At 42.4% G+C, this 26,439-nt stretch overlaps 1 protein-coding gene across 1 annotated transcript in view; it reads right to left on the reverse strand.

Moving 5' to 3' along the window:
* LOC116944898 (integrin alpha-8-like) overlaps positions 1-26,439 on the reverse strand; it is a 124,636-nt gene that overhangs the window by 93,463 nt on the left and 4,734 nt on the right. Inside the window, exons 2-6 of the mRNA XM_032958791.2 lie at positions 26,304-26,431; positions 17,715-17,821; positions 16,893-17,019; positions 13,165-13,226; positions 11,086-11,131 (exon numbers count right to left, since the gene is read on the reverse strand). Of these exons, the coding sequence (XP_032814682.2) occupies positions 11,086-11,131; positions 13,165-13,226; positions 16,893-17,019; positions 17,715-17,821; positions 26,304-26,431 (470 nt within the window). The remainder of the gene's footprint in view (positions 1-11,085; positions 11,132-13,164; positions 13,227-16,892; positions 17,020-17,714; positions 17,822-26,303; positions 26,432-26,439) is intronic.

The raw sequence follows: 26,439 nt of genomic DNA on the forward strand, positions 1-26,439 counted from the left end.
TGTGCTGAAGCAGTCCTACATTACAAGTATGCTCACATGACAACTTTATTAAATGGGCCGTCAAGTGGAGGAGGGTTGACGACACATTTTACGTCGGCAAATCCAACCCAAAAATGTATTAAGAATCATATTGGTCACGACAGCCAACACATGTTAAATGCTTCTTTGTGGTCAATATTTATGTATGCATGCATACGTATGGAGAACAAAAGTAATGTGTTGTAAATATGCAGAGGTAAGAGATTTTAAAATATGAAATTTCAGCCCAAGGTGTCTTCCAGAGGAACAGTGACATAGCAAAGAATTGGGGTGGAGTCGTAATGCTGCGGTCAGCAAACTGCACCTGGCGACCAGTCCATTTTATGGCTACAGCCAACATCAGTGCTTCTGAGTTTCCTCCCTTGCCCAAAACCACCCTGGCCAACAGCAATGTACCGTATGGTCGAAAAAACCTCCACGAATAACACTGCGTGGGGAGGCCTTTAGCCACCAATAGACTGCAACTTATTAAGCATTATTATGAGAAGATAATTTGGCATTTCCGAGAATAGCCATTCACGAAATGATTCACAACGCATCATGGAAATTACATCCCATTGTTGATATTGTCATCTGTCATGCGAGCAGGACAAATACTGTATGAACAAAATAATTAGACATTTATATTAATTAGGACCAAGGCAACTTCTTACAATGCCAAGGAGGCAATAATCTAACAAATGGCTGGCGCCAAATTATTGTGAATTGTTATAATCTGCGACTTCATAAATCTCCTTCCCCCTCCAGGCACAGTAATGCTCAGCGGGATATCGCAAACGTGTTGCTCCATCTCTGCATTATTCACTAACCCCACACCTTCAAATGCAGGCATGTGCCACAGCCAGGGTTTGTTAAAAATCCCATATTCCCAATGCCTCTGAAAGTTCCCCTTTCATTTATTCCCGCACTTCCAATAAGCACGGTTGGTAAGTTACATATGATGGAAAGAAGTTCAACATACAGAAGTATTCATCTCGCACAAACCACAATTTACAGGAACCTGCTGTGGCAAAATTATGGCACGTTGAATGTTTTCATAAAACTATTTAAAACATCAATATAATATAATAATTCGCATGGGCTATTTCGTGGTTTTGACAAAGACAAATGCTGATTAATTGTGAAATTAGACTTAGGGAATATCTGCTTTGGGAACACATGCAGCTGAAGTTTCAAAAGCATGGATTGTACAGTAGTTTTTCCAAACGACATCAACACCGCATGATCCAAATCCACAGACTACACGCCGAAGTCCAATCAATCAGCGCTGTTGGCACGACTTACAGAACTTAACAAATGCTCGCACACACGGGTACTCTACAATCACAATCGTGTTGGTTTATAGGTCAAACCATGGGCCATTTCCCAGATTGCATGCAACTACACTGCCAAAGTTTCTGCACAGACAGGTTGGTGGGAGTCGTGTACAGTGCTGGTGTTCCCGTTCACACACACACGCAGTGTGTGGACTGTACCACGGTGGGCTGCCAAGTCCCACGGGAGAGTCTGGGAATCGTTAGTCCGCTTCCTTTTCCTCCCTGTGCCACTCCCGCCCGCATTACTGCCTCGGGACTACCCCCCTCCCACCTCCCTCTCCTCCCCACAAATCTCTCCGTCACCCGCAATTCCACCCGTAACCCTCCTCTCTAAAAAGCTTCGAAAAATAATTACCGTTGTGCACACGCGAGGCGAGCTAGCCCTCCTGCGCCACCATGCAATTCTGCGACAGCATGCGCCAAATATAATACAGACAAACAGTTCATTTCCAGGTACGGCTCTGGCATCTTGCGAACGCCGATGTCCCCAAAGAGGCTCTTCAACTTAAAGGCCCCCCCCCCCACTCCTGCAGCCACATCGGGAGCCCTCGCATACTCCCAGTCTCGTGTGGGGGCTTTCGTTCCGTCAGCTCACTTGGTTCCTCACCTCATTCGCACTTGCCGAGTGAGTAGGGCACCACATCGTCCCACCGTTGAAATTAAGTTGAAATCATGCCGCCATAGACCGCTCAATCATGGGCCCCAAAAAAAAAGCTCATCCGGAGGGCCAAATATCGGATTTGTAATCTTTTTTTATATATAAAAACAAATTACCACAAGCGTGCCAAAGCTTCAAGTTTCATTTAGTGTTATTTAAATTTCACTACTTAATAACCCCCCCCCCGCCGCCGCCCACAAAAAACGTATTTAGCCTTTAAATTGTACCCACATTCCTATACAAGCACAACAATCACGTTTGACACTCTTCCACATATTTGTCACTACGCCGACACACAACCAGATGAAACTTACCCAAACTCTGCAATCCGATGAAGAGATGGACTGACAGCCCCGTAATGTAGACATCAAAATCTATGGAAGAGCCTGGAGAGTCTCAGTGCACCGAGCCTAGCTTCAAGGCATTTGAATTGTTTTAAAAATAACAACAATACCTAAACTAATTGTTGAACTTTAATTGAGACAGATTGTATAATCAAATCATTTCAACATATTTTAATTATTTGCAAATCATATAATCTCAATGCGCAACTTAAAAATTAATTAGTAACACCGATGTGTCAATGATGCTTGTATCTTTTCAACCCATAGAAATACAATTATTTCCAACCATTTCATTGCTCGCCATGCATAACAAGTGAGCTTTTGGGACCTTTGTTCGTTCCAGAAATGTCAATGGCCAGGTTGGTAGCAGTGTAGGACTATCTACGTTCGGCGTTTCACATGGCAAACTAGGTTGCAAAATTAGACAATACCACACCTCTTTTCGTTTTAAAGCTTTCGTGACCCCAGGTGTGGTATTCTTGGTTCTTTTGGGTAAAGTCGCGTAGAAGGGAAATAATAATATAATAAAATTAAACAATAAAATTCTCACGTTTCGATTGCAACACAAGCAACTATCATCAGGTGTGAAAACCACATACATTTTTTTTTTAAACCACAGCAAGAATTTTTTGAAAAAAAAAAATTCTTGCTGTGGTTTTCAAACCTGATGATGATTGCTTGTGTTGCAATCGAAACGTCGTGATATTTTTTTATTTTTTTATTTTCCTTCTATGTGACTTTACCGAAAGAACCGAGAATACCACACCTCTAATTATAAAACCCATCACACAACAGCCCACTGAGATTCAGTCACTTTTAAGCAAGCTCGAGTTGTGGGTCCGTACTTGAAGGGTTTAGGGAACCATTTTGTAGTTTAGTTGGAGGCAATTTACAAATTTGGCATTTGGGTTACGACATCAGCGCACAATGGGGCACTCTTGCAGACGGTGGGAAAAGCTTGTTACCCCACAGTATCACGCCACTACTTGCATTGCCTTCAGCAGACGATACTCTTACACATAGAACTGGAGAGGGAATTTCGTTTAATGTGGCGAACATCAGTTGGTTCCCTACATGACCGCAAATGCCATGACGCCATCCGACCTTGCTCAGGCCCCAGGGTCTTTTGAGAGCGACTTGGCGATCCGTGGAGCAGAGAACGACACTGGCAGGAAGCACATTCAGCTGGGCCCCAAGAGGCCTCAAACAAACAGTAATTTATCATCACCAGGACATTTATGTTGTTTGTGTACACAGTCAGTGTTGGGAGAGTTACTTTTGATACGTAATCAGTCTCCGTTGACTATTTGTTGGACGTAACAATCCCAGGTTCAGCACTTCCAAAATACTTGAACACTATCGGATTCCTTGATTTTTCCGCGTTAACCCTGCTCAAGTGAACGTGTTTTAGGTTTATTTAACTTCAGCAATAGCAAAACTATACAATGGTTGTGAGCGTCGTCAGGAACTCCAAATGCATTGCATTGTGCCGACCTCACATTAACCCAAGGCGTTGACATGATTATTTCCATTCAATTGCTTCAGATTAAAATATTTGCAGCAACCATGAAGAAAAACAATCAATACACAGTATATGAATTATTGGAAATACGGTACAAATTAAAAAAAATTTGACTTAAAATTCAATTACTACAACTTGCCTTTTACAACAAAATCACAGTAAGGTGTCACTGGTTGCCCACTAGTCCCCGACAATGTGCATAGTTTAGTTCACAATCCTGCTCACTGTCACGCCGTAAAGTCCGTGTCCAAACGCAGACACACACACACCCCTACGCGTGGCTGAGCTGCATGAACAAATATATTGACTGTGCTTGAGTGTTTCCTAAAGTGTAAAGTTTACTGTTTAAGCCAGATTAATTTGTGAAGTTCTCCACAAATTGTCCCCACGTTTAAAGATCTGCTAAATAATGCACATTATTCACTTTTGAGAAATCTCATACACGTTACACTGCAGAAGAACCGGTGCAATAGTCGTGCAAGTTTGGATGTAATGGATGTGCTTTACGTCGGTTTCACAGTAGGCACTTAGAATTCCATGACAGCTGCATTAGCTCATTATGTAGTCAGGTGTAAACCGACCATCAGAAATGTATGTCAAGTCAGAAAACGGACACCAGCAGGATCGAGCTGACCATCTGCAGTAGCAATTGCAATGTTTAGTTACAAACACGCCATTTATTTGGTAAACAAGAAAGGAAATACATCACTCACTGGTGAAGTCTATAACAAGGGATGGACTGGACATGTTTTTGACCGTTTCTCCCGCAACTCTTAGGAATAAAGCGATGCCCCCACCCCCGCTCCACCCCGCTGCACCCAATCCTATCCCCCCTCTTCGTAGGCCATTGCCTGAACCACTCCATTCAGTGGGCACCAGTCGAGTTGCACAGCCTATGCACTCAGCTTTTCCACTGCTAGGGGGATCTTCGAGAGTTTGACTGTTGTATGTATTTCAAGTGTATGAAATGTAACGAACAATTTAGAATTCTAAGTTTGTGATACGTGCATTATACTGGGAGTGTAATTATCTGTCATTTGAATGTTTCATAAAGTTAGTTTCCATCGCCCCTGCATCAACTAGAATCGTGACAACATCAGACTGCCATGCGGTGCAGATCCACCCACGGTTAACAAGTACTTTCAAAAGCAGTAGTTGATATAAAAAATAATAAAGACAAAATATCTGACAGAGGACGTTCAAATGTATACATTAAGTTATTTCTTTTCTGGCCAGGCAAGCTTCCTCACCAGAATGGATCATATTTCTTTTTTAGTATTTTAGTTGCCAAATTGTCATTTGAGATGTGAAATTTGTGTACGAGGACCTAATTTTGTGAAGGTGTCACAGGGACTTTAATGTGCACATGATGGCAAATTGAGTTTTTTGTATTCATTTGCAAAAATTATCTGGTAGCACAGGAAGCGAGCCATTAACGCAAGTGGACTGGGTGGTAAATGATCGACTACCACCCGACATATCCTCCCCCCTTGCCCTATTATTGCTTTGAAGCAGCCATATATACCCTACAGGAACCCAGTTATAGGGATAAAAGGTAAAGATAATATATTAAAAACATATCTTGCAAGACATATTTAACGGATTGTTGTTTTCCACAGAATTGCCGTTAGCAAGTTCCAGGAAATGTCAAAGGTTAAATGGGAAAAATGTCATCCATGGATACTCTTTGGTTCTATTGGGTAAAGTCACGTAGGTGAAAATAAAATAACAAAAAATCACGACGTTTCGGCCACAACACAAGCGGCCTTCATCAGGTGAAGGGGCGAGACTGTCTGGAGGACAGCGCTCACTCCTAGCAGTCACGAAAGCTTTAAATCTAGAAGTTATCCATGGATGTTTTTATTTCACTACATTTTTTAAGTCAAAGAACATGTTCTTAAAGAAGTGTTGGGTAATGCTAATATGTGATTGTTGTAATGAGTCAGAGCTATAAATTTCCCTTTCCTATTGCAGGAACACATTTCTGTCATGATCGATTTGGATTTCAAGTGTTTTCAACGCCAAAATAATGTTAACTTCTATATATAGGTACTTATTTTATTGATACTGTAGGGATGATGGGCCAAGTCAACCCCCAAAAGGTATTTGAACTCTCAACCTTCTGCTAATATGTCAAAAACACTCCTCCACAACTCCACCCAGCCAGGTCACTAAAACTTTACACTAACAAAATGTTCACAACCAACCCTTGCAGAAAGAAAGTACAACAAATGCATACTTACACTGTGTTTTGGACCACTCAGTCTCAGAGTACACAAAGGCAGGCGTAATGTCTGCCTTTCGATTTAATGGGAGTCCGAAAGCAAACCTGTAGCAGCAAATGGCTGCTACACTGCAAGGTGTCAAAACACAACGCCAACATTATCGTATGCAGTAGCAGATGCAAAAAATAAATAATCGACACCTGATAAAACATTTAAACCAAGCTCCACATTTCGTTTAAGAGCATGGGGACAGGGGCTTGTAAACAATACATGCCTTATCAGTATCGGCCTCCATTATCACGGGCTGGACTGTTTAAGCAGCCAACTGATTGTTTTCAAGGCAATTACCAGAGCAAAAAAAAGGGAGTTCCCTCCATAAACACAGTCTCACCGACCAAGCACCCGTATTCTCCGGGGGTTTTTTCTGTTCATGCAGAGCATTATCTAACTAGAACGAACACGTGAAAACCACAAGGAAGCTTTCTCCATCATGGTATGTAGTGCGTATTGCTGCCAACTTATCACAAAACTACCATAACAAATGAGAACAAAACATCTGAAAACCATTTCTTGGAAGTATCTTACTATTTTTTTTATTCTTGGTTCTTTCAGTAAAGTCACGTAGAAGGGAAACAAAATAATAAAAATATAAAACAATACAATTCTCACGAGGTTTCGACTGCAACACAAGCAATCATCATCAGGTGTGAAAACCACGGCAAGAAAATTTGAAAAAAAGTGGCGGTTATTTTTAACGTTAGCACCACGGAGAGCGATTTGACAGTTTGTTCAGATGGACGAGTACATCTATGTTCAGAAAAGAGGAGGGGCAGACGAAAATAATGGATGCGGTCTGAAAGCCACTAAGCGTGAACAATCAATTAAGACCCGAAATGGTTTATTAAATCCTTCCAATGATTGCTAAGCCAGAATCCATCTTCTCAGTTGAAATTGTCTGTGATTGTATATGTGGATAGCCTCATGAACGAATCTCTCATGGTAGTCAGATGGCTTGCAAATAACCTCTGTCTTGGAGAAGTCAATGTCATGTGAGCCTACTGAATTATAACAGTGATCTGCCACGGCCGAGGTGTTGGTCCTACCGTGTTTTAGGTCTGCTTTGTGTTCATGAATGTGGTCCGAGACATGTCGTTTGGTTTCTCCAATGTAACTACTACCACAGAGGCAACTTAGTTTGTAGACGCCAGGGTACTGTATATCTGGAATCACATCTTTTACAGACGGAACCAGATCACGGATTTTATGTACTGTGTTGAATCGCACCTGGATCTTGTGTTTATTCAAGATTTTGGAGATATTTTTTGTGATCCCCGCAATGTAGGGTAAAGTGATGGTTTTGAAAGGCTCCTCAAGAGGGTCCTTCTTCATGGTTGGAGTGATAGCTTTGCGGATTGTGTAGTCGGAGTAACCATTAGCCTTAAGAGCTTGGTGTACGTGCTTGAGTTCACTGGCTATGTGTTCCTGGTCGGATATGCATTGGGCTCTATGGTGCAGAGTCTTGATGAGGGAATTATTCTCGGATGGATGGTGGTGGGAATCCGGTTTCAGGTAAGCATCCGTATGGGTAGCTTTCCTTTAGACAGAGTGGCTCATTGAACCATCAGGCCAGCCTGCTCTAGACCAATTCCTCGACCACATCAATTCCATACACCCAGCCATCAGATTTACCATGGAAGTCGAAATAGATGGCAAGCTACCTTTTTTGGATGTCCTAATAAAAAAGAGACCTGATGGTTCAATGAGCCACTCTGTCTAAAGGAAAGCTACCCATACGGATGCTTACCTGAAACCGGATTCCCACCACCATCCATCCGAGAAGAATTCCCTCATCAAGACTCTGCACCATAGAGCCCAATGCATATCCGACCAGGAACACATAGCCAGTGAACTCAAGCACGTACACCAAGCTCTTAAGGCTAATGGTTACTCCGACTACACAATCCGCAAAGCTATCACTCCAACCATGAAGAAGGACCCTCTTGAGGAGCCTTTCAAAACCATCACTTTACCCTACATTGCGGGGATCACAAAAAATATCTCCAAAATCTTGAATAAACACAAGATCCAGGTGCGATTCAACACATTACATAAAATCCGTGATCTGGTTCCGTCTGTAAAAGATGTGATTCCAGATATACAGTACCCTGGCGTCTACAAACTAATATGCCTCTGTGGTAGTAGTTACATTGGTGAAACCAAACGACATCTCTCGGACCGCATTCATGAACTCAAAGCAGACCTAAAACACGGTAGGACCAACACCTCGGCCGTGACAGATCACCGTTATAATTCAGTAGGCTCACATGACATTGACTTCTCCAAGACAGAGGTTCTTTGCAAGCCATCTGGCTAGCATGAGAGATTCGTTCATGAGGCTATCCACATATACAAACAGACAATTTCAACTGAAAAGATGGATTCTGGCTTAGCAATCATTGGAAGGATTTGATAAACCATTTCGGGTCTTAATTGATTGTTCACGCTTACAGTGGCTTTCAGACCGCATCCATTATTTTCGTCTCCCCCGTCCTCTTTTCCAAACATAGATGGACTCGTCCATCTGAACAAACTGTCAAATCGCTCTCCGTGGTGCTAACGTTTAAAATAACCGCCACTTTTTTCAAATTTTCTTGCTGTGCTTTTCACACCTGATGATGATTGCTTGTGTTGCAGTCGAAACGTCGTGAGAATTTTATTGTTTTATATTTTTATTATTTTATTGTTTCCCCTTCTGCGTGACTTTACCGAAAGAACCAAGAATATGAATCCCTGCAGTCACAAAAGCTTTAAATAAAAATTTACTATTTTTTGTTAAAATCTATTATCCACAAAAGTGGGCAGCAGTGTGCAATGCAGAAAATGACATTAACTAAAAACATTTTTTTTAACTAAAGGTCGGTCCCACTGAGCAAAATAGCTCTCTTTCAGAAGTGAACTGGCCACAAATGCTAGCTCAATGAAGTGACTTACAATGTGGAAAAGTTTCGTAGCCAAAAACTCTAAACGCATGTTGATTCTAAATGGGGTGGGAAAAACCGGAGGACCTTCAGAAAAATCCACGCGACCACGAGGAGAGAGAGAGAGAACATGCAAACTCCAAATATACAGGTATCAGGGTCGGGATTGAACTAACGACCTGTATAATACCATGTGAGGTAGTCGAGGTATATGGCACCCCATATATATATATCGTTTACTGTACTTCTATGCATCCATGTCTATAAGCACACCTTCATCAACCCGCACATGTCGTGAAGTAGTCAAACAACCCCCATAGACTGAGAGGCCCTCGTCCAGCAGTGCATTGACAATGTAAATTCTCTGTTATGGATAACGTGCATTTTTACATTAAAGTATTTCACATTTATTTACAATATTAAAGTACGAGAGGTTATTGACGCAATGTTTTGGTGATGTAATGGAATAACAATACCAATTTACATCCCTTATGCTGTGTCAGTTGTGGGTATTTTTAACCATACTTTACCACATTGGTCAGTACAGGTACAGGAACGGCTTAGGCATCAGTCACCACTGATTGTAGCTGTGGCCAGGAATCGAATGCAGATCACTAGAGATGCATTGTACCAATCACTGCACCACCACTTCAGCCGGAGGAATGGAATGCAACCTCTGAATTACATAATTTACAATAAGGCCATTTATATCAAATTAATAAGTCCAAGTGTACGTGTTCAGACTCACCCAGCCCTCAAATCACAGCATTTTATTTAGAAGGTTTATTTAAAAGTTATTCATCCGCAATCTCGCTGAAAAAATGAAGCACACCTCACATTTACCCTGTCCCTCTGTTGTCTATGGATGCACATAAGATACAATGAGACAAGTTACACCGAGCAATAGGAATAAGGCATTCAAATGACGCCTCTTGTCAACATGTGAATGGTGGCCATATGTGATGTGGAAAGAATGGGGATAATGCGTACATCTGCCTATTCTCTGTGGGAATCACTAAGCAATGCAGCGATTCAAGTAAGGACATCCACGCATGGTCAACACTGGCAACTTTCCCAGAATTCTGTAGATACATAACAGGTGTGAGGCCAGCAATGTGTGCAATGAGCCTCATTGTACATATGTTGAACTTCTTTCGCACCATATGTAGCCAACTGCGCTAACCGGAGGCGTGCGGGTAGGACAACTAAACACAAAAAGCAGTTCTAAAGAAATTAGTTTTCAATCTAGATTTAAAAGTGCATAGTTCCAGTGGCTTCCTAATACAAAGAAAGAAGACTTCCATATGGCCACAGAATTGCATCTTAAAAGCACGTGATGCAGTGACTGTTTTTGTTCAATGGTAAAACAAAAGCCGACGCAAGGATGACCGGATTTCGAGTGATGGTTTGCGAATCTGAGAATCTAATAATGACATCCACACACCATTGTACACGAGACAATTGGGTCTAGCAAGACAGATTTGCAGAATCAAGTTTTTTGCAGCAAACGTCCAACTCTCTTAAATGAGTAATACTCCCATTGACAATGTCTTATTGTATCCATGTGTCAGCACAGTGGAACCGGCGTCTTCATTTTGCAAACTTTTATTCGTGCTCAAGAGGGACCATGCACTGCCACCCACAGCGATTCCAACAGCCCCTCCCTCCCACCCCAGCAAAGGAAGGAAATCTCACGCAGATGAAGTGCCAGAATTTTAAGCAAATGCATTTCACGTGTGATAATACAAAAATAAATACTGTAAGTTTTTTTTTTAAACTCAACGCTAAATGTATTGCAAATTTCAGATTTTGAGATTCAAGTTGGCAGTTACGAGCTCTATGGATGTGAGAAACCGTAAGATTTAACAAATAACATTTCCATAACATATGGAGATAATTTACGCAATACATTTTAATTTCATGAATAAAATAATTGGATCTTGAAACCGCAGCTTTGTATATATACAATATTTAGCAGAAGAATTTGACCCTACAATTCTTACCTTGAGCAAAGAAGCTCCCTGGGCCTCCAAGCACTACCCATCCAGCCTGGAAGACAAAACAAATAATAACTTTTAATCTAAAAAATAGGAAATTTAAGCCTATGGGAAAATTAACTAAACTTGTTTATTCAACAGATTATAGAGGAAAAATGCACATTCTGTGTTGAACAACAATTCTAGAGCAAATTTGGAACACTGTTCAATCAGCCATTACAAAATGTAAACACGTTACTGCAGGAAAAAACTGCTTAAATGAGTTTTGTAAATAATGCACATGAAAAAAATCATTTTTTTCTGATAGGAATATTAGTTTGAAGATTAAACAATATTCATCGGGCAGGAAGCATAATTTGTATTTATTTTACATCTTAAGAATCATTGTGGAAACAACATGATCTATGTCGATGCAGAAATATCCTCTGTCGATCAGGATTTTGCTTTTTAGTTAGGTCACGTTGTGGTTTTGTCAAGATTCTTGCCATTAATAAATGAATAATGATTTACATTTGTAAGGCGCATTTCATCCGTACATCCCAATGCACCGTTTATGGAAATAAACAATTTCCGTAACCTGGGTAAAATGGCCAGAACTAGGGGGCAAAGGCCAGTTAAAGAGGCGAGTTTTCAAGACAGAATTAAATATATGTTTTCAAGACATAATTAAATATATCTAACGATTCTGATTATCTTATTAGAAGAGGCAAAGCATCCAAATCTTGGAAGCTGCAATGGCAAAAGCCCAATCACCCCAGGAAATTAACCTTGACCTTGGAGTACACTTCGAAAGCATACCGAAGATCTCAGGGACCTCAGTGTATAAAGATGAATCAGTTCCTGTAAACATTGTGGGGCTAACCCATTGAGTGCTCCGTAACCATCAAGCACCCGAGAAGATTGTCACGTTAATAATGATTGTATTTACACGTGCCACTGCATCGATTAAATTCTGACCAATAAAGCTCTGCACAGGTTATTTAACAATTATAATGAAAAAAAAAAGTGCAGAATCAAAATTAGGTACCCAATGTAGCTCAAAGCCGTTTAAGCAAAGCTTCATCCCATGTTGATGTGAAGTCTTAAGCCACCGGTGAGGAGTTTTATTGGTCAGAATTTGATCGATACATTGGCACGTGCAAATAATATATTTGTAAAGATGGCAATCTTGTTAGGTGGTGGAGAATTAACGACACACATTTTAGGTATAATACAACCACGTGGCCAAACCCAAAAGCAATTATGGATCATTAAATTGGCTACGAAAACCGACGTTATAAAAGTCCTCTGTTTATTGCCTTTTACTGGGGCCTTGTAATCTGAGCCGAGTCTGCAGTGCTCTTGACCACTCATTGCTCAATGCATTTGGAAGGCTTGTTGACTGAAAAGTGAATTTTCTATTTTCCACATTGAAATAAAGCTGTGTTTAAGTTTTTTTACTTAAACCATATACATTAACAAATATGTCCTCATCATTAACAATGTGTGCAGTGGCAGGATCCCAAATTCTCCAGTGCATTTTATGGCCTCCACTTTTCTGGCTCACACCCAGTCCCCTGTTGAATTCCCGAGTATGCCGCCACGCAAATGACAAAGCAGGCGAGTATTTTCTTGCAATTATCTTTTAACGCGAGTTGGATAACAAACGTCTGCGCACACGGAGTCATTTGTTCAACTCTATGGCGAACCGTTGCCACGTACAATACATGTATTGCTGGCAATGTGGTTTGGCAGCGGCTTGCTCTGAGTAAATGGCAGCAGGATATTACCAAGCAGGCAGTCTAGGAGCTGCCCTCAAAAACTATGACGTGCTGTCATCCGGAAATTGCCAACAGCACATTCGTAGCAGGCGGGGGTTGTTATTTATTCTGCAGATTGCCACCAAATACAATGAATGTTATCGGACCACAAGACCGTGCGCACATTTCCTATTTTACATTCTTATTTATAAGCCAAAAGTTAAACGTTGCCCATCGAGGAAACAATACGAATGTATCAGATCGGGACTCGGGGGGGCATGGTGTAGGGTCCACATTGTGGGATGCTGACTATATTATCACGGGGGATGTGGGGGGTGGGCATTACCTTGGTAAAGTCGGCGCTAAAACCGGCTTGGCACACTCCTTGTCCATTTTGGTCACTTTTGCCTGCACACACACACACATCAGAAAAAAAGGTTACATGTGTGAAATACACATGCACACGTACAGCAAACGGCATGCAATCATAAACATCTGTGGCTTAACATTCACAGAATATTCTTTGGGTCTTTCGGCAAAGTCACGAAGATAGGTTCAAAAGAAAATAACAAAAATAACCAAAGCGTACGACGTTTCCATGGCAACGCAAGCGGTCGTCATCAGGAGGAGGATGACGACCGGTGGCATTGCGATCGATTGTTATTTTCTTTGAACCCACGTGACTTTACCGGAAGACCCAAAGAATACGAATTCCTGCAGTCACGAAAGCTTCAAGCCAAGATTCACAGAATATAGAAGTCACAGGATGTCCTGTGCACATCTCCCCACTTCTCTGTTGTGTGCAACTGCAGTCACTTTCCTCCCAATATCTTTGGTAAGAGTCAAGTGGCTGAATTCATATTGCTGAATGTTTGTTACACAAAGCAAAGGCTGCAGAGATGGAAAGACACCATTTCATTTCCGATTGTGTTCATGGAGCACTTTTATCTCCCCTTAAGATGGAGTTACAAATACACAAAAGGAAAAATTTGCGCACGCCATCTTATGCATAGACATGTGTCTGTTTATATTGAAACAACTGGGAACTTTAAGCACGTATCTTACGAAACCCATGTTGTCGAATGACAGCGAGCAGAATCTGCGTTGCAATTCCGTTGCCACAGAGAGGACCACGAGATGAAACATATTCATGAGGAATTGTGACGTTTCTTTTGCTGAAGAATGCCAAGCGGACATGACTTATTATTGTCAAATCTCGCACACATTTCCCCACGAATCGTCCCCATCTATTACGAGGACCTTTAAATGTCAGCCGCACGCAAGACACTTGTGTAGGCGAAGGGTCCCATCTCTGATAAGGCATTATTATTAACCCCAAGCACTCGTGCTGCTGGCCAGATGAGTTTGAGAGTTGAGGTGGCACCCACGCCTCGTAAAGGCATGAAGCGATTCTCAAATAATCATTGTACATGCCAGGTGCGGTGGCCTGTAAACCAGGCAGGGTGTGTGCGGAGCACACAAAGACGGCATGCGCGTCTGACCACTGCCAGTACCAGCTGCTGAAGGAAACGGAGCACGAAGATTTGCAATGTATTATCAGTGTAATTTGCCTTCACGTGTGGTTTCCCTGGGAATGCCAGGTTATTTTATTTTATTCAATTAGCTCATCCCAAATCGGTAACCTCCAGTGGGGATTTTACAGGTAAAAAAACCCTAACATTTTTAGCCACTTAACGATTTTTTATTATCTAATATCTCTCTCTCATCAAGACAATATTTGTGATGTTTTTATTGTAGCTAGCATACTGACAGACCAGATTATTTTCATCAACAGGGTCATCAATGTTAGAGTGTATCTATGCTTAAATAAGCGTGGTACAATGCTCATTTCCATGCGAGTTTACTTGCAAAGGACAACTAATGTTGAGGTTGCACAAAGTGGTACTCATTTCACCTTAAAATGAATTCCATTACTGGGTGGAAAAAAAAGGTATTAATGACCAAAACATTATTGGTCACTAGAAATTCAAAGCAATACGGCACAGTATGTACCTTATATAAACAGTTCTGGTTCAAAAGCTCCCCTTAAGGGAGGTGCGTTTGACCTCCTACAAACACTTTTACAAATGTTGCCGCTTTCAGCCAAACGAAGCCCCCACACTGAACCCTCAGGCCACCAGCACGGGGAAGAGTTAAAATAAAGAACGTTTTTATTTTCCAAGAATTTAAAAATAAATAAATAAACTCTCTCTGCCGCATACACTCTGTTTTCAGAATTACAATTCACAGCCAACAAAAGCTGCTTACATAGCATAAAAAAACAGCTACAGATCGTGCGTATGCTGCGAATAGCAACTGTTTTTCACTAAAGCCCACATTATATTTACACATTTCTCTCACTTTTGTATAACTACACTCTGCATCACCTTCACAACAAAGACCGACACATGCTCTCTTCCTATATTTGTACAGCGTTAACAAGGAGGGCAATATTACTCTTGGCAGAGACACAGTTGAACTTTGTCATTGCCACCGGGATGGAAAGAAGTGTTGTGTCTGTATCTAATGTTTTCCTTTGTCAGGAGCTTTCCTTTAAAATAAGAGTAAGAAACGTGTTCGAATGGCTAAGGGGCCCATACATTTAGCAAGTACGCATGGAGGGGGGGTTAACCCAAATGCGTACGCTTGCGTATGGGGGGTCTACTGACAATGTACGTACGGATAGGAAACGGGAGGGGGGGGGTGTGAAGCCTCGATAATAATTTGTCTACATTGGCCTTCAAATGAGTTAGATAGTCCGGCGGTGGACTGTTTGCTTAAACACGTTAATATAATTAATTCTTGATCGTTTCTGCGTGGCTGTTCTATATGATTCGGGGTGGGGGGGGGGGGCGGTCAAGCGTACATACGCAGGTGGGGGGGGGGGTGTAAAAAGTGCGCGTGCGTACAGGGAGAGGGGGGGGGTCAAGTTGACAGATTTTTGCGTATCTACTAAATAGATGGCCCCTAATGCTGACATATGACAGAATGCGGTGACATCACAAGATTGATGTTTCAGTGGGTCAGTCATTGCTGTTGGCTATTTAAAAAACACCGTTTTGCTTTTCAATGGGTTCAGCATTAGGTCGGCTGACTAATTTGACACTTGCCAGACACATTCACAATCAAGCACCGATTGTTGCGGGGGTCAGGAAATGAGATGCGCGCAAGGAACCACCCCAGAGTTTGCTGCCAATTTTGCAAAGTCAAAAGCAAGGCCGAAGTGCCTTTTTGTTAAGTATGAACAACTATGAAAAAATACAAATAACAACATCGACATGGTACAATTGACACATTCGCACCTCCGATTAACATGGTTGGCTACGTAGGGTGCATAGGAAGTTCAATGTGCATACAGCAAGCTGTAATTTCTAGGTGGGTTTATTAAAAATTTGGGTTTTGGGTTATGGACTTGGTGGCCTACTCTTGAAGGATATCACGTGACCTTTAAAATGTACTTTGCAACAGACGAATGTACTCGGTTTAACTTCCTATGGAAATGTTGATTCTGGAGTGCATGGGTTATCTGTCGGTACGCCGAATTCTTACTCATATACTAAACAAAGCAGGACTTCACATTTCCATGCAGGACATTACTGAAAGTCTCGTAACTCAATTGATGCTTTTCTGGATTAAATAAGAACTATTACTATAAAATTGGAAGTGCCAAATCATTGCTGCAACGTGGACAAACATTATCCACTTCACAGAGCCAGCATGAGGTTTAAAACATTCTAAGCATCTCAATGCTAATGAGCTTCAATGGGTGGAGTGGCACTCATCTCCTTTAGTTTACCCAAGCCAGTGGTGGAAATTCCTCATTCACATGGCGAGGGACCATTCTCACCAAAAGATGATCAGTACTTATTTTCCACAAAGTGAAGCTACTTTTATGAACCCTGGGGAGGGATGATTACTGGTCCAAGTGAACTCCAAAACTGGGATCTGATCTTGCAATCATCCCACTGTGAGTCAATGCTTTCCATCGACAATCCGACTGGTTCAGAACGGCCGTGCATGGTTTCCGTATTTCCCCCTACGGGTCAATGGGAATATCGTTTCCAAGTGCATCACCTGTGCGGCAGGGAGAGTACTCGGCTTGGCTGGAGAAGTTTCCCCTCGAGAGGAAGCAGGTCCCCACAGGCTCCTGCTCGGCCTCCTCGCTCTTGAATGTGCGCCAGCTATACAGGGGCGCACAAGCCTGCACGGCACAACGCGGCCAGCAGCGCATGACAGCGGCACCAACGCGAACAGCACTCCATCAATTAAGCATGGGGATATTGCTCATCTTTTCTAGATTTAAAGCTTTCGTGACTGCAAGGATCCATACTCTTTGGTTCTATTCGGTAAAGTCACGTAGGTAAAAATAAATAAAACAAAAATCACGACGTTTCGGCCACAACACAAGCGGCCTTCATCAGGTGAAGGGATCAGGCTGTCTCGAGGACAGCGCTGAGCGTGGCTGTGTTTCACTCCAGCGCTGTCCTCGAGACAGCCTGATCCCTTCACCTGATGAAGGCCGCTTGTGTTGTGGCCGAAACGTTATGATTTTTGTTGTTTTAATTTTTTACCTACGTGACTTTACCGAATAGAACCAAAGAGTATGGATATTGCTCATCACCATGGTTGGCCTCGAGTCAGGAGTGGAAATTCTACATTGCTGTGGTGATGAATCAGTATATTAATATGACAAAACAGTTGACTTCCCACGGTAAAACCCATTGCGTTCGAACCCAAACGGAAACTTTTTATTGCAGGTTGTGTGCTCTGCCATGGTGCGACTGGATGGTTGTTTTTGCACTTGCATGCATTGCATCAGTTACTTGGGAAATGACGGAGAACATAGGTGTGTAAACAGGTTGCTCATGTGCGGTGAACAAGTAGGGCTCCACTCACCAGCAGAGTTTCACCATGTGTCCTGACAGTGGCTCCAAACCACTGGTGCGACTTGTACTCCATTCGCTCCGGAGGGCTTCCCAAGCGAATCTGCGTGTACAACTCATCTGTGCACACACAACACACATTTGCAAGCGTGGAGTATGTGTAAGCTAAATGCTCATATATATGACATGTCAGATGTCAGAGAGGAGGAGGATTCTCAATCAAATCACACATCTTTGAAGGATAAACCATCAAAACATGATGGTTATTTACTCCTCTATTAAATCCAACCTAGTAAGGTTGTGAAATTACAAAGAAAAAAAAGTATGACACTTTTGAAAGTCACAATAAGCTGAGAAAAAAAGAACTGGCCAGGGCCATTTAAATGAGTGCCACTATGGGAGGCTGCTTGTAGTTAGTCTAGATAAAGATTTGCCTCCACCATGCAAATGTGTAATTTCCATAGGTTCTGGGCACATAAAAAAAGCTCATTTGACCTTTTTTTTCTACTGAACTACACCACGCTGCCAAAATTTACACGAAAAAAGTTTAAAGAAAACAAAACAACGCCACATTTAAGTATTAGCCTTAAACAACTTAAGGATTTCAGATTACGTTTTAAGTCTTTTTTGTTTAACTCTTTTCACATGGCAAAGGAAGGGCAGTGGTGGTAAATAATACTCAAGCTCCCCTTTCAATGCTGGCATAAACCAGTGTAATGGCATGCCATAGATCAAGCTTGCTATTAACATCAAAAAGCTGCATTTTCCATGTTATTGCTGCCGTGGAAGCCGATACAGTACCATAGATAGCAAGCAGTTGGGGGCAGGGGACATGCATATTTACACAAGTGGCTTAAGAATCAGGAACTGCCTATAATCAAAGAACCCAAAGTGCACGGAGATATTTTGTTATCAGGTAAACAAATCAACATCCCTCAAGCCTTGACAGCTATAAAATGCTGAAACTGGTCATTCCCAAATGAGCCATGGCAAAAAGACAGGCGGCCAAAGTGCCTCCCCCCACTACTCAATCAACAATAGGACACCTCTCATTTCTGTTGGCGACAATGGTGAAATTCCACGTTCCCATGGTAGTGGTCTCTCTCCATTGAAAAACCATTGCAAGGCTTCCCATGAAGTGGCACTCATTCTATCAACAAGAAGGAAATTATTGCCCGATATAAAACCCTTTCAATTGTGATGCAAGGATTCAAATTACAGAACGGTCTGAATGAATATGGAGAGATGCGTGGTTCTGGAATGGCAGTGGTGTCTGATAACATGTGCCACAGAGACACATCTACAGTGAGGGGGGAAACAAGTATTTGATCCCCTGCTGATTTTGTACGTTTGCCCACTGACAAAGAAATGATCAGTCTATAATTTTAATGGTAGGTTTATTTGAACAGTGAGAGACAGAATAACAACAACAAAATCCAGAAAAACGCACGTAAAAAATGTTATAAATTGATTTGCATTTTAATGAGGTAAATAAGTATTTGACCCCTCTGCAAAACATGACTTAGAATTTGGTGGCGAAACCCTTGATGGCAATCAGAGGTCAGACGTTTCTTGTAGTTGGCCACCAGGTTTGCACACATCTCAGGAGGGATTTTGTCCCACTCCTCTTTGCAAATCTTCTCCAAGTCATTAAGGTTGAGGTTGACGTTTAGCAACTCGAACCTTCAGCTCCCTCCACAGATTTTCTATGGGATTAAGGTCTGGAGACTGGCTAGGCCACTCCAGGACCTTAATGTGCTTCTTCTTGAGCCACTCCTTTGTTGCCTTGGCCGTGTGTTTTGGGTCATTTTCAATGCCCTGGCTGAGGGAAGGAGGTTCTCACCCAAGATTTGATGGCACATGGCCCCATCCATCGTCCCTTTGATGCGGTGAAGTTGTCTCGTCTCCTTAGCAGAAAAACACCTCTAAAGCATAATGTTTCCACTTCCTTGTTTGACGGTGGGGATGGTGTTCTTGGGGTCATAGGCAGCATTCCTCTTCCTCCAAACATGGCGAGTTGAGTTGATGCCAAAGAGCTCCATTTTTGTCTCATCTGACCACAACACTTTCACCCAGTTGTCCTCCGAATCATTCAGATGTTCATTGGCAAACTTCAGACGGGCATGTATATATGCTTTCTTGAGCAGGGGGACCTTGCGGGGGCTGCAGGATTTCAGTCCTTCACGGCGTAGTCTGTTACCAATTGTTTTCTTGGTGACTATGGTCCCAGCTGCCTTGAGATCATTGACAAGATCCTCCCGTGTAGTTCTGGGCTGATTCCTCACCGTTCTCATGATCATTGCAACTCCACGAGGTGAGATCTTGCATGGAGCCCCAGGCCGAGGGAGATTGACAGTTCTTTTGTGTTTCTTCCATTTGCAAATAATCGCATCAACTGTTGTCACCTTCTTACCAAGCTGCTTGGCAATGGTCTTGTAGCCCATTCCAGCCTTGTGTAGGTCTACAATCTTGTCCCTGACATCCTTGGAGAGCTCTTTGATCTTGGCCATGGTGGAGAGTTTGGAATCTGATTGATTGCTTCTGTGGACAGGTGTCTTTTATACAGGTAACAAGCTGAAATTAGGAGCACTCCCTTTAAGAGTGTGCTACTAATCTCAGCTCGTTACCTGTATAAAAGACACCTGGGAGCCAGAAATCTGATTGAGAGGGGGTCAAATACTTATTTCCCTCATTAAAATGCAAATCAATTTATAACATTTTTGACATGCGTTTTTCTGGAATTTGTTGTTGTTATTCTGTCTCTCACTGTTCAAATAAACCTACCATTAAAATTATAGACTGATCATATCTTTGTCAGTGTGCAAACGTACAAAATCAGCAGCGGATCAAATACTTTTTTCCCTCACTGTAAGTGACCTTTCATACTGTCTTGGCCATTTAGGCACTTGATAAGTGGAATTCTGCCTCTCCGGAAACTCAGCCCACCTCCCGCTTGATAGCGACAGGGCATTTACTAGGTTGCACCAACTTTGCGCAAGGGTTTTTGAGTAAGACTTTAGTCATGTCCACGTCTCATATTAAGTCAAGCCTTAAATATGGCTTTGTAGAAGAGAACATTCATCCTGAGCACTGTTCTAGGAATAGGTAATGTCATAGTTTTTCATGCATCACTTGGTTCATTTGCATGATTAGCAATTCAACTAAGCATGACATATTGCAGCGTATATATATGGTAAGGTTCCCTAGAGAATAATATCTAAAAGTAATACCACTTAATGTGATTTAGTGCTGTTATAATAATAATAATTTTTCCTTCAGCCGAGCAGGCTGCCAGGTTACACATTCAGCTTTCCATAGCAATGACAAGATCACCGCACAGCCCCGTGTTCTGAAGTTCTCCCACGGAGGCAAGAGGGGGATGACTGGGAATTAACTCTTCTTTGTTGAGTGCTACTCAGACTGCTGCCCGATAGCAATCAGTCTTCCCTACCCGTGACCCCTGCCAGACTTTACTCGGAGCCACCCCATCCCCTAATGCGTGGCCAAGTCTCCGAGCCAACGCACTTCATAGATAAAGTCTTTATTCTTTTTTTGGCCAAATAAATATTTACCTTCCCCCCCCCCCACCTACATACTCCCATTCTTTCCACACAGCTATGCACCTGAGAATAATATTGTGACCATCTTTCAAAAGTTGGCCTTTAATTACAACAATTAAGTTAAATATAATAACAAAACACTTGGACCGATGGGTTCACATATGCAGGATGCCCATCAAGGTATCATCCGTGAAGAATGCTTTATAATTGGACAACATGTTTAACGGTGCAGTATGCTGCTGGAGAGACGCGCAAAATGAAGTACATGCAAAAAACCCCAAAAAGCTGGTGTGATTTTCAACAAAACACAAAGAGAAGCAATTGAAACAATCACGCCTCAGGTGCTGGCCAACAGCTGGAACGCTCAAATTGATATTGTGTGTCGATAATGCCATGCGGGACATATTGAAGTTTGAGGAATAAAATTAAAATAACATTTTCAAAGTGGGAAGTGTGGATCTATTATCAGTGTTGTCTACAGAGCAGAAACTGCCGATTCATGATATTTCACTTATAATAGATACCTTTATTAACTCCCTGTATTCCTAGTTTGGAGAATGCATCTCATATACGTTACTATAGTTGACATAATAAAAGCCAAGGACTGCAGTGACCTTTAATTTGATTTCACTAAGATTTGTTTTCACTTATCCTTCTCATTAAGCATACAGTACTTGAGGAATAACTAAGATGTAGCAACATTATTTCGCTATCTGTAAAAAGGTGCTAAAGACGATCGGTGGCGTGGCAGCCAACAGAGAGAACACGGCCAAGAGACCTCTTCTTTGGTTCTTTCGGTAAAGTCACGTAGAATGAGAATAAACGAATAAATTAATAAAATAAAATAAAACAATACAATTCTCACGACGTAGAGACCGTTCGCCGTGGAGATTGAGTGATGGAAGCAGCTCATGTGCAGGACAGATGGATTGTTGTTCAGAAGTGACCTGGCCATAAATCACATCTCAACGAAATGGCTTATCAAGTGGACATGTATACTAGCCAAATACTCTAAAAGTATGTTTCTAAATGTGGACGGAAAAAGCGGAGGAACCAGGAGAAAAATCCACGTGACTACGGGGAGAACGTGCAAACTCCAAATATACAGCCGTCAGGGTTAGGATCGAACCCACGACCCCTGCATACCATGCGAGGTAATTCACATCTTACCACCGCGGCACCCATTTTTGGGGGGGTTTAAATCTTGTCAAAGTGTGTCGTAAACCCACCTCCACAGACACAGCCAATTAATAAAAGTGTCACGTGAATCAGACGTGCCAAATGCATGACTGCTTCACCATATTTACATGGGTACGGACGTTTCGCTGGAGATTACATCCAGCATAATCAGATTCTGAACAGGAGCTCAAATCGAGGGAAAGCACTTTCTGATGCGGGTCATTAAGTGTGACAACCCACGTTCGAGTCCCGGTCACAACAAACATCAGTGATGAGTGAGTTGAGAACCGTTCCTGGGCTGTCGAACCAGCACACAAACCAGCACTGCCAAGACTGAATCCAGCAGCGGTTTGAAAAAGGCATTAAATAATCGTTTAATTTGACACTCCACAGCTAAAGTAAAAAGACACCTTTTCTGTCTGGAATTATAATAATTGATGTCTGCTGGGTCCATAGTAGAGTGAGCAAACCAAATTAAATCACCGCTCCACCACTTCATTATTACTCATGACTTCCTGTAATTTGCTCACTGTGCTTTTCCTCTGCCGGCCTACTTCTTATTATCCAGTAGCATTGTAGGAGTAAAACAAAGGGGAAATGCTGTAAATATATATTGTTTTATACGTACGACAATGTCGGCGCATGCCTTGGACATATTCAAAAAGTAAAATTTCCAATGCCACCTTATTCCGAAACCGACTGGGCAATGCCTACCCTTCCTTTAGTAGCCCTGACAACTGCAGGTGAAAAATTCGACATTTCTGTGGCAAGGACCCACTTGGCTTCCTCCAATATGGTAATGGTGTTATCAACCCTCGATTGGGATTTGAAATTGCATCATTCATATTGTGAGTTGAACGCTCAAAACTGCAGCACAACCTGGCCAGATGCTTGTATGGGCAGCGTCTCCTCATTCTCTGCCTTGCCTTTACACAGCACGAAGCAGCTTCTCCACACAGCTTTATATAATGACACCATAGAAACGTAAAATAAAGTAGTCGAGTAAGGCGATAAATCAGGGTAGCAGGACGGTGAGACGAAGGCTGTTAGATAAGGCGCTTTATATCCAGACACGAGTGTGTAGCAGGCGCATGACAGCATGCAGATGGAAGAGAGGGCCATTCTGTGAGAGGTGAAGCCTCGAGGGATTGGGGAGAGACTGATGAATAAAGGCTACACACAGACAGATGGATCATTTTCACATTGGTAACCCACTGTACGTTCCATGTGACATGTGGAGAAACTGCGCGGAGAGAAGTTGCGCCTGCATTTGGCGAGCAGCACGCAGCAACTAAACTCTGCGAAACATTCACGACATGAATGAAATGCTGTGCTCACCAGGTCATGATTGATTATTACGGCAATAAGCATGTAGCTTATCGAGCTAGAAACGTTCACACGAGGCAGAGCATTCTGTCATTGACAATGCCCATCTCTGCACACAGAGCAGCACGTTTCAAGCCAGATTAACCAGTTTTAAAAATCTAATTAATAATAGCAAGTTTGCTATGAGCCACAGGCATTATTTCTAAGTGGTGATATATAGGGAGCAGTGAAAAGCTGTCAAACAGGTGTCCAAGCGGATGGAATGCAATATCATTAATTGATTAACAAATTATTGGATGTAATGGGTCACTTTTGACACCACCCTTTAGCCCGCAGTAAGCGAGGCAAACACCCAAGGAGAGTGCATGGTCACTGCATGGTTTAATAACAGGCCTACAGAGCACCATAGATAATGCCTATGATCTTCTTCAAGCAATGTTTAGACACCCAAATCTATGGATTTGTGAGTCAAAGCAACAAGACATTGTAACGGTCCCCTTTTGAAATCACCACATTCAGAAAACCCACAACTCATAAACTACATCGAAAACACTTTCCAAACGTGTCTCAGTGGAGGCTTCATATCCAACTCAAAAAACCACACCATATTCTTCATGTATCACTACCAACACAGCACCTTACATTTACGAGTCTCGCCATTGTTTATTCATCACTACACTTAAATATCAAAACACTATATAGTTCTTACAGGACAAAGAACCACCCCTGGTATAGGGGTGCCATGGTAGAAATATTATTTGGTTATTTCGGTAAAGTCACGTAGAAAAAAAAATAGATTAAATAATAGAATACGACGTTTCGATTGCGACACAACCAACCGTCATCAGGTAAGAATTAATGAGAAAATAAACCGAGCAAACTTAGAACTATAATGCAATACAACACAGAGAGTCGGCTAACGGTAGAAAGATGTTAACTACCTCGCCTGGTATACAGAGGTTCGTTGGTTCGATCCCGACCCAAACGCCTCTATATTTGGAGTTTACATGTTTTCTCTCCTTGGTCGCATGGATTCTTCTTCGGGTCCTCCGGTTTTTCCCTCCACATTTAGAATCGACGCGCGTTCAGAGTATTTGTCTGCTATATATATATTTGCACATGATAATAAGCCACTTTGTCGAACTATCATTTGTGGCCAGGTCACTTCGGAAACAGAGCTATATAGCTCAGTGGGCCTTATCTGGTAAAATAACAATAGTAAATAGTTTAGTTATCCTATTTGCTTGTCAGAGCAAGTTCTTTCAGCATGCACCAATTAAGCCCAGCACTGCGTATGCAGTGATGGCGTGGCCACAGGCAGCAACCTTCATCTCCCCCTGCTGATACCGACAAACTGCACCATTCCTCCTGTTAGGTGGAGTCAACCTTGGGCAGTCCAAGGCCACGTTCACATACCAGGAAGCCTTGGTGCTTTGCATGGCCAGGAATGGAACACAAGCCAGCTAGATCACCGCGTAATGTGCAAAACAGCGTCCACTGGCTCCCCATCTAATACTTTTAGACGATCACGAGAAACCCATGCCAATTCTAAATTATGCTCTCGAAGTACCATACAGCCTAACTTTGATGAATAGTCAATATTGCGCTTACAACTAAAAAGTGGTCACATGGATTTTTCTCCGGGTCCTCCGGTTTTTCCCTCCACATTTAAAAACATGCGTCCAAGAGTATTTGTCTGCTATACATTTAAACGTAATAAGTCACTCTGTCGAGCTATCATTTGTGGCCAGGTTGTTTCTAAAAAAAGGAGCTGTATATAGCTCAGTGGGCCTTTCCTGGTAAAATAAAAAGAGTTTATAGTTTTAGGCCCATTACATGAATGTTATCACACATTGTGTGTGCAACACATGCAATTAACCCCCACTTCACACACGCAAACGCACACAAATCGCACGCATCCACTCATTCCCCCTTTACGGCTCTCGCGCAAACACACACAACTATCATACTTGATTTGCAATCAACTGCCCACATACACATCACTCTCGCACTTCTGAGTCCAGTGAATAAAGCCCCATCACAAAGATAACGGTGCTCACTTTACTAGAGGCCTCCTTGTTGTCCTCCCACAGCTCCTGATATGGCCAACAGTGAATTACGTGACAACTATTTGTAATGACTTGGTAATCCCATAATTCACTCTCATCAGCCAAGTAAATAAATATGTAGTGCTAAAGTTTTGCTACCCGAGGTTTTCGCACGGTTGGCTATGTACGGTGCGAAAAGAAGTTCAACATGCATACAAACTTTAATGTTCAAAACCACCCAATGCCACTCGGCTATCAAATGGCACTCAGCCCCCCACCCCTGACCTCTGCAAACTCCCCACCTCGGGGCAGCGAATCAATATGCATCTATACAAAATATCTCCTAGTGCCACATGCTATAGATTAAGACGTTCTTGGACACAGAATGTGCACAACTGCCCACGCAAAAGCCATGATCAGTGCAACACGCCACACCGCCGTTAAAATCCGCCGGCGCCGACTGCGATGAGGCTGGGTGGCAGGGCTTACCGGGCGGTCCCAGGGGAATGCGCGTGCAGTTCTCCTCACGCAAGAGGCACATGAAGACGGCCCCAGGCTGCGTCACGTTGGGATGCGCATCTGTGTGCGCTTTGGGGGCTCCCACCACAATGCCATTGCTGCACAC

Source organism: Petromyzon marinus, chromosome 2 (assembly GCF_048934315.1).
Source record: "Petromyzon marinus isolate PM22_M1 ecotype Great Lakes invasive population chromosome 2, UKy_Petmar_22M1.pri1.0, whole genome shotgun sequence".
Lineage (NCBI taxonomy): Eukaryota > Metazoa > Chordata > Hyperoartia > Petromyzontiformes > Petromyzontidae > Petromyzon > Petromyzon marinus.